This window comes from Mastomys coucha, unplaced genomic scaffold (genome assembly GCF_008632895.1).
Source record: "Mastomys coucha isolate ucsf_1 unplaced genomic scaffold, UCSF_Mcou_1 pScaffold2, whole genome shotgun sequence".
Classification (NCBI taxonomy): domain Eukaryota; kingdom Metazoa; phylum Chordata; class Mammalia; order Rodentia; family Muridae; genus Mastomys; species Mastomys coucha.
Genome location: NW_022196902.1, coordinates 12,627,551 through 12,637,504, shown reverse-complemented (window position 1 = coordinate 12,637,504; position 9,954 = coordinate 12,627,551). Strand labels below are relative to the sequence as shown.

The 9,954-nt window shown below is 41.5% G+C and overlaps 1 protein-coding gene across 1 annotated transcript in view; it reads right to left on the bottom strand.

Annotated features, from left to right (window-relative positions):
- Positions 1 to 7,430: 7,430 nt before the first annotated feature.
- Positions 7,431 to 9,954, bottom strand: part of Mtfr2 (mitochondrial fission regulator 2) — a 21,017-nt gene continuing 18,493 nt past the window's right edge. The window contains exon 8 of the mRNA XM_031380544.1: positions 7,431 to 8,142. Within this exon, the coding sequence (XP_031236404.1) occupies positions 8,137 to 8,142 (6 nt within the window). The 3' untranslated portion in view covers positions 7,431 to 8,136. The remainder of the gene's footprint in view (positions 8,143 to 9,954) is intronic.

Below are 9,954 nucleotides of genomic sequence, written 5' to 3'. Positions count from 1 at the left end.
AATGGAGCCCTGAAGTCTTACAGTGGCTTCCTCAAATGGCACATACCACATACACTAGCAAGGTGTCTTGAGACGACATCACCAAAAGAGAACAGAATGGACCCAGTTACAACCCAACTGAGTATATTTTAACTAGGGAATTTTGATTAAACACTTGAAAATCATAAGCCAAGCCAAGTGAACTTTCAATGTGTTTTAGAGAGAAAGTGTGTGTGTGTGTGTGTGTGTGTGTGTGTGTGTGTGTAACAACAATTAAAGGAAAAGAGTCCATGTCTTGGAAAGAGTTCATGGGAAGGGTTGGAGGGAGGGAAATGAAGAGGAACAATGACACAATTACAATTTCAAAAAATATAAAAATCACTATAAAATGGTTCCACATGACTGAGGAGAGAGCTCCAGGGTGCAGCATTTACATGGCATGCACAAGGTCCTAATGTTCATCTTTGGTACAGAACAAACACTGTGGGCATTGGTGTGAGGTGCAACTGTTTGATGGTTCCTTGTCCTTAAGAGGTCATTAATGTACGATGATGAGACATTTCAGTGGATCAAGATGCTAGCCAGCAAGCCTACAAACCTTCCCTGAGATCCACACAGTGGAAAGATTGAACCAATTCCCTCAAGCCATCCTCTGCTCTTCACAGGAGAAGCACGGTGTGCACACATACACACACATACAGAAAAAGACAACCTGCTCAGTCCATATGATGCTATACACACATACCTGTATGACTCAGTCAAACAATGTTTACAAAGTCATCACTTGATACAGACAGAAAATGAAAACAAAGAACAATGAAAGTCTTGGCAATCTGACATAGTCCATGAGGGTCAATGTAGAGACTGGCCCTTAGACTTCATGGCCATCCTTATGCCTGCCAAATAGCCTCTCCCTGTGACTCCTGAACAGGAAAGGAACAGCCATAGTAAACGTACATGAGCTCATTTTACTGTTTTCCATCTAAATCAGAAATCAAGCTGAGAGGTGGAAGTGATTTTTTTCTTAGTATTTTATTTTTGATAGAGGGTCTTGTTATACATCGCAGCCTCCAATTTTCGATTCTCCTGCCTTGGTCTCTCAAACCCTGAGGTACAGATTATGCACTCCCTGTCAGATCAAAACAAGCTTGCACTAAAACAAAAGAACGACACCAAAAACTTCTTCTAATACACAACACAACATCTACTGGGTGAAATGCTCAAAGATGGATAGATTCCATAAAAGGTTTCCCACTAACTAGCAGTAGTGTGAGTAAGTTATGAGACCAGAGATTCCTAGCAGCAGACACAGTCCACCAAGGCCAAGAAACTAACATCTATGGTACTGTACCTTCCAGCTGCTTCTTTAGTGACCAAATTTGGTTGTAATGTCCAACTTGAATAGAAAACAACAGATGGGTATAAAAGTCTTATGTGCATCGTAAAGTACAGTAGAAGGACCTGGAAAGACAGCTTGGTTGGTAAATGCACTTGCCACCAAGCCTGATGAACTGAATTCAATTTCTGGGATCCTTATAGGGGAGGGAAAGAGCCAACTCCTGTAAGTTGTTCTCTGGCTTCCACAGGTGCATCATGGAAAGTTTGTATGCCTACACACACACACACACACACACACACACACACACACAACATATATATATATATATATATATAAAACACACACACACATATATATATACAATTTAAAAAAATATATTAATATGACTATTTGAAGCTGCAAATTTAACTCTGAGGTAGGGTTCATGCTTCAAATGGCCCAGAATTTGACTTCTAACACAAAAATTAAAATGACTGCTGTACCTGGGTAACAGCACTAATATCATCAGAGGCAGGAAGAGGAGACTAGAGAGTTTGCTCAGTACTAAGAGTATTTACCCAGCAAGCATATGGTCATGGATTTGTTCCCTAGCACAATAAGGGAGGTACAAATGCCTCGGTGTCTGAGTACAACACCTGCTTAAAATTAATTAAAAATAAACCACCTGAAAATCATGCCCATGGTAACCATGGTAGCCAATCACCGGAAACACCGGAGAATCGCATTCGTAACCATGGTAACCAAATGTACTATCCATCATCCCATTCACTCATTCCTTGGGTTTGTCTTTTAATTCTTTGGGTTTGCCAGGCAGTGGTGGCGCACGCCTTTAATCCCAGCGCTTGGGAGGCAGAGGCAGGCAGATTTCTGAGTTCGAGGCCAGCCTGGTCTACAGAGTGAGTTCCAGGACAGCCAAGGCTACACAGAGAAACCCTGTCTCGAAAAAACAAAAAAAAATTAAGTAAATAAAAAAATTTTAAAAATTTATTTGGGCTTGTCTCGATTGGCTACTTTCAAAAATCAAACTCATCCTCAGAGGACAAATAATTTCTCTCCTGAATTGTTTTCCAGAATGTGAGGAGGCAATTCTTGGGTAGACACTTCTATGACACACGAGCAGAAGGAAAAAACCCTGGACTCACTCAGCACGACTCTGGTCACTAGATCCAGTGTAGTCAAGCAGTGTTCACCATGCTCCCTCCCCTTGGGCCAGCTTGTGGTTCTGGTCAGGACCAAAGGGCCACTCCATGGTCTAGAAGTGAATGCTTCCTAGCACACTGACACAACCAAGGTGGCCTCAGGCAATCCTGGTTTAAATCCTAGCTGTGAAACTCTCACAGATTTAAGCAATTAACTTGCATTATATTTTTTACTTCTTTGGATAAAGTCTGCTAGAAGCCATAAGTATAGTGGGTTTTCTTCTTTTCTTTTTTTAAGCTTATTTAAACAACAAAATGCTTGACTGACAGAGCAAGCTAGGATTTGTTTTGTACCCCTGCTTAAAAGACATTTCCCTACATGTAACAACTATATGTAAAAATGTTTAAAAAAAAAAAAAAAAAAAAGCTCTTCTTGGTTTTACAAAGATGAAAGCATTAAAATCTTCCAATTAAACAAGGTATCCAAGGACTTTTTTGTTTTGGGGTTTGTTGTTTTTGTTAAAACAGTGAGAGCAGAGTGACCCAGTGGACTATGAAGAGTGGAGTGAGCGTGCCACTGAGAAAGTGGCTATTGTCACAGAGCCAGCACTTGCCTCCAAAGGCTTGTACACATGCAAACAGTTTGTGTGCAACGCAGTAAGAATAGGGAAGGATAAAGAAGGAACAGAGATGTCCAAGGTTACCAGGACGTGCTAGAACCAAACTGTGTCTTCCTAATGGAGAATGTGTTCTTGGTCTATCCCAACATCCTCCCGTGAAGTTTTCTCTTCTGTAACACCTCCCGTCTGCTGCTGGAACACATCCATACCTTCATCCTCCTCTTCCAACTGTTCAGGTGTGTGTTTCAGTGATTGGCGGCCATCAGACTGAAGTCTGATCTGCCTCACTGACAAACCCTGTGGTTCACAATAGGCTTTGGTTAGCTAAGTGGTATCTGCTTCTTAACTATACCACAGAACCATCTGCCCTCCCACCTACTGATTAATATGACCATTATTCTCAGTCTTTCCCTGGGTTTCTTGTTGGCCATGGCCAGGTCAGCACTGGATTCTCTTTGGGAGCTGCTTCACAAAAGAAGTACCATGCCCACACTGAAGGAGCACACACCACCAGGAACAGTAGCACAAGGTGGCTGCAGTATAGACCAGGAAGTGGTTGGGCTGCTTGTGCATACGATGGGGTGGTTTTTTCCCACCACACCCCCAATACAGGGTAGGACTAGATAGAGTCTTGTGTACGCTGGGCAAGCACTGAGCTATACCCTCAGCCTTCCTTTCACTTGAGACAGTGTCTAACTTTCCAGACTGACCCTGGCCTCATCTGTGGCCCAAGCAGATCTTGAGCCTACAATCTTCCTGCTGGCTACAGGTACAGTTCTGGGTCACCAGACCAAACTAGTTTGGGATTTGGTTTGGGTTTTTTTGTTTATTTTGTTTTTGTTTTTGTTTTTGTTTTTCGAGACAGGGTTTCTCTTGTATAGCCCTGGCTGTCCTGGAATTCACTCTGTAGGCCAGGCTGGCCTCGAACTCAGAAATCCACCTGCCTCTGCCTTCCAAGTGCTGGGATTAAAGATGTGTGCCACCACTGCCCGGCTGGGATTTGTTTTTGAGACAATCTCCTGTAGGCTAGGTTGACCTTAAATGCCTGACCTGCCTGCAGCCCTCTCTCAAATTCACAACCACACCCATCTTAGGCCCAGACCTGATAGTTTTACATTCACATCAAGTCTATTTTGACAAATGGGATGCCACATGTCAAAAGAGGTCTCATAGTCTAAGAGTGACATGCACCGATTATCAGTCAGGCACTCTAGGTTTAATCCCAACTGTACTTCTTAGTAGAAACTGACCTTAGGTAAGCTGCCCACGTGACATATACTCCACTGTCTTCATCTACAGAATGGGAATAAGTCCTGCCCAGGAAGCAGCTATTGCAACAGATGCAGCAGTAGAGGGAAGCTCACGGTTCCAGTGAGAGAGTAGGCAATGATCACATATACCAAAAGGCTTTAAGGAAAAGCAGGAATAGGAATCCTCATTTAAAACAAAAACAAAAACAAAACAAACAAACAAACAACAGTGTGTCCATTGTTGGACCAGGAGTTGCATGCTGCCCTTGAGCGTGACTGAAGGACTAAAGCCACAGGAAATGGCAGATGCCATAGGGTCGGGGAGCTTGTGAGAAGCTCACACTGGAGGCAGACTGCCTGGAGTTTGAGTCCTGGCTCAGCAGCTTACTATGGCATAATCTTGGGTCTAGTACTGACTCTTCACTCCTCTGAAAAGGGAATGTGATGGTCCCTTTGAAGAAGTTATGGGGAGAATTTAACAAAAATGAAAGTTTGTTAGAGTACACAGTATTGTGGCTAATACAAATTGAGTATTCACTATTAAGTGTTAATTAATTAAATTAAATTAAATTAAGTTAATCAGCTGTTAAGATTAGCCATCATCTGACTTCAAACAGAATTACAGAAGCTGAAAGCAAGGTATGGGCTTGCAGAGAAAGCTGGCAATAGCAAGCTTGGCCCAGCCCCCTAGCTACCCGCTGCTTAAAGCAGAGCTAAACTGAAGGGTCCTTAGGGAGAATAGTCAGGAAAGAACCAGAGGATGAAACCCACCCAGAGGATAACTTCCGCCCACTTGACTCCATCATCACTTAATTCCGTGCCCTAGAGGGTAAGTCTAAATTGCTGATTCCACAGTGAGGGTTAAAGGTTGACCCAGATTCTAGACTAATACCAAGGAACATGAAAATGACCTTTTACACAGCTGCAATACATGCATGCAATACGAAATACATGTATAAATCCTGGTTACTCAGTATACAGTCTCACTTTGCCACAATAAAGCCAAGAAAACACTGCACCCATGTTGTTCACAGTGGTCCCTGTGCTGCTCCCTAGTAATAAAATAAACAGCCATACTGTGGCTTTACAGTAGGGATAATCCTACTGCAATCTTGAATGCTAACAATTAAACAATGCCATGTCTTGCTTTAATTACTGACTTTTAACAAACACTATTTGTGGGCCAGCAAGTTGACCCAGTGGGTAAAAGCACTTGCCGTTGAGTCTGACAACTTGAGAGTGATCTTCCAGCGCCCATACAAACAATTCTTGACAATCGTCCCATGACCTATGCACTAAATAAATAGTGGAATTAAAGCTATGTGTCTATTTGCTAGGGGTAAGCTGAATTAGCTTACTGATGCGTGATCAAAACTATGTCAAGGGTATGCCGATTTATAATTTATGACTGCCCTTTACACAAGCTGCTTGTGCAGTTAGTACTCAACCTAACCTTGTTTTACCAATGACATCTAAAAAGTTGTCTTTGGCTGTGGTTAACAGCTTTTAGCAACATCGGTGTGCTCGGCCGGTATTGGACTTCCCTCTAGTGGTAAATATAGAGAACTACAGCCTTAAGGTGTTTTTGACTTTCAATTTGTTGCTACACTGCTTTCTTACACACTTTATCTGTAAACTGTCTGAAATGTCTTCAGTAATAATGTACAGTTTTAAAAGGTTAAAATTTTTTTAGTGTTTACAGTGTTTCCTATGGTTAAAACATGGGTTGGAAACCCATCGGCCTGGTTTCACATCCTATCTCACCATAAAAAAGTACCCACATCTGCTGAGTGAGGAAGACTACCAAAGCCTACACAGATGCTGGTGATGTGGGGACTGAAGGAGTCGATACATGGAAAGCACTAAGATTAGCCATGAGTGCATTCAAAATGGAGACCCTGATGCACAATAGGTTTTATTTCTAAGTACTTTCTTTTGTTTAAAGATTTATTTTTTTATTTATTTTATGTGTATGAGCACACTGTAGCTGTATAGATGGCCATGAGTCATCATGTGTGTGGCTGCTGGGAATTGGACTCGGGACCTCTGCCGCCCTGCTCGCTCCAGCCCCCGCTTGCTCTCGCATAATTCACTGTAGCTGTCTTTAGAGGCATCAGAAGAGGGTGTCAGATCACTCATTACGGGTGGCTGTGAGCCACCATGTGGTTGCTGGGATCCGAACTCAGGACTGGAAGAGCAGTCAGTGCTCTTACCTGCTGAGCCATCTCACCAGCCCAGTTCTTTTTTTTTTTAAGTTTCATTGCATTATGATGAGAAAAGATACATAATTTCAGTTTCTCTATATTTATTAACGTTTAAAAACATATTTTAAGTAAATAGAATTACATCACATTCTTCATTTCCTTTTGTACCCCAACTTCTCCCAGAGACCCCCCCTTCAATACCTGCAATATCTTTTGGGTTTTTTGTTAATTTTGTCATATTCTTTAAAACTTATAAAATATCATAACAATAAAATGAGTATTATAAAAGTTGTTTGATATAAAACAATCAATTGAACAGTCTTATGTAGATGCTTGTCTGCAGTAATACTGAAAATACATGTTTTTCTCAATATACATTTTAAATAACTCCAAACAAATTAGCTGTATATTTTAAAATAATATATCACTACTAGTTCTTTTTAAAATGAACATAAATAGATAAATTCTTTGTTTGTTTGTTTTGTTTTTAGTAGAGCTTAAAATCTTGGCTCTTACTGTGGTACAAGCCCAAAATAAGAACAATTTTTAGACATTGAAGTTCGTTGTAATAGACTATACTTCAATGACCCTCACATCACCAAAGGATTTTACCTCCATCATAGCTAAGCTGAGAGTTGAAATGTTGATAATGAGTAACAGACAAGTTAGGCTCCTCTGAAAGGACACTGACACAAGTCCACCTCCCTGCTCCCTGGCTACACGAAACAAAGCAGGGAAGCATGCAAATTTATCACATTAGCAGATAAGGAGAGACAGCATACTACAAATAAATTATGTTTCATTTGTATCCCCAAGAAATTCTAACTACAAAAATCACCTCTCACAAAGAGACCAGACCTCATAAAACAGTAAGAATATAATTTGAAATATTACTCAACCAAGGTCAAAAAATCCATTTATTACAAAATCTACTTACAAAAAATATATATACATATGCAAACATAATAGAAAACAAAGGGAACACACCAGCTGTCTGTGTGTACAAAGCCAGTGAGGATGGAATTTATCAAGGGTCTACTTCTACTTGCAGTAGAAAGTTCAGCCCGACATGACTAAAATTATGACTGTCTTTTTTCCCCTTCAGTTTCTCAGGTGTTCTGTGTTTTCATAACTGTGACTATCTAAATGAAAAACAGTCATCTTCTGCTCACTACAAATCTACAAGTTGCTGACGGCCAAATAAGATGTGTCACAGCAACTCTCAAGACTGAAGGGAGCCTCAGTAGGAAGCCTAATTTTAGGAAACTCACTGAACCATGTACTTCATTTTCAGTAGCACTCACATAAAGTAGGGAATCTATACACCCAACTCTCTTCAGCAGCCAGTTAAATGCCACACCTTCCAAAAGCAGGGACAGTATTCTTAAGTGTCTTCCTCAGGCTGGGCGGAGTTGGCTCCCAGAGTACAGCTTGATCACCCTAACAGAGGTGGTAATTCTCTGACAGGCAGTGAAGGATACCACATGGCACGTCTGGACCCGTCCTTCCAAGTATTTTGCTTTTGCTTCTGATACTCTGGATAACTGCTTTTATACTATCAGTCCTTCCCTGAGGTCGCTGACTTTCTGTTGGAGAAATGTGATGTCAAAACTGAAACGAAGCAAAAGTTTAACACAAAATTACTAAAATGTAAAAACAAAAGTGGTGGGTGGGGTGGAGGGAGGGGACGAGCATGGAGAAATCAGAAGGCAGTTGAGAACTGGATGGATGATCCTTAGAGCTTAATTCATTCAGTGGTAAACAAGAGCAAGAGTGTCAGGAGCTGAAGGCGCACAGTGAGCACAAGGTGCACTTTGGCTCACCGTGGCAGTCCAAGACTGGCAGCCACTGAGGAGCATGCATCCCACAGCAGGACTGCAAAGAGGCACAAACTACTCACCTTTTGAGCAAGCAATCAGAAGACACCCAAAAAGTGTCTAAGCTCCCACAATTCCCTTTATAAACATGTCCCCTATGACTTGAGGCCTTTGTAGTGCCCACAACACTCCCCAGGTTGGCACCAGGCTGTGAGCAGACATGGGCTACCACTCACAATCAAACCAAAGCAGGTTTCAGTCAACAGCAGTCCCTACATCAAGCCTGAAACTAAGAGGTACTGAAGTAAACAAAAAGAATGCTTCTAAAATGCTTGTGGTTAGTTAGTACCAAGGCTGACAGTGGCTCAGTGGGTATAGACACTGGCCTCCTGGCATGAGGGTGAGCTGGGTCTCCAGGGCCTACAAGGTGGGCGCAGAGAACTAACTTCCTTAAATTGAGATACACACACACAATTTTAATTTTTTTCTTTTTAAAGAAAGTACCAAGAAACAATGAACAAGCATCAAACAGCACATTACAACCCAGTGTAGCTTTCGTTGATCCCACTACCACTGGGAAATAGCCTTCCTGTGTACACTGTGAACTCTCTGTTTAAGTAGCTTAAGGAAAAAAAAAAACAACAAAAAAGGATGTATGTGCTCACTACAGACACAGCAAGCACTTTTTGTTATCGCTTGCTTGTTTTCCAAATATCTCCATGTAATATTTGGTTGACTCACACAGGCAGAACACATGGCTACAAGTGCCACACAGATGTTAGAACTGAACACTTACTTCAGACACAGTAGCATACTGAAGATGCAGCTCGTGATTCCCTAGTGTTCTGTCTTGTCTGAAGGGCGGGTTATTTTGCTAGTCTGCTTTAGAGTACTGAGCATCGAACCTACCATTTCATGCATGCTAACCAGGCATGCTACCACTTAACTAGATCCCTAGCCGGCATCATCACATATATAAAAATACCATTGAGGCAACACCTGATTATATGCACACTGTGACAATCCAATGGGCCACAGCTACTGTACAGTGACCTTCCTGAAAGAACACGCCTCCAACAATGGTATGCTACCTGAGCAGGTGTAGGCGTCTCCGCTTCCTAGCCTCTCTCTGCTGTGGGACATTCTTGGGTGCTAGTTACTGACTAGATGCTGTCCCTCCTGCAGTTGATCACACAGCTTATTCTTAGGTCTGACCTCAACTAAATGAGTATGAGAATCACCTCCTAAAGTGTAATATAATTTCATGCATCCATAAACTCCACTTTAAAGATAATTCTGATTCTGGCCAGGCATGGTGGCACAAGCCTTCAACCTCAGCACTCAGGGCACAAGAGGCAGGTCTGCTCTACAAAATAAGCTCTGGGCCAATCTCAAGGGTGGGAGGAACATAACTAAGATCCTTTTGCTTTTTAACAAACAGGGTTAACATTCCATTCAATTAAATAATCCAAACCCTTCATATTAAACAGCAAAAATAATGGCGTACTCACATCCAGTATGGTTAGGCTGAACCTATTATACAGCTCTTCTCTAGTCATCCTAAAATTTTAAATAAATCTTTTTTTTTTTTTTTTTTTTTTTTTTT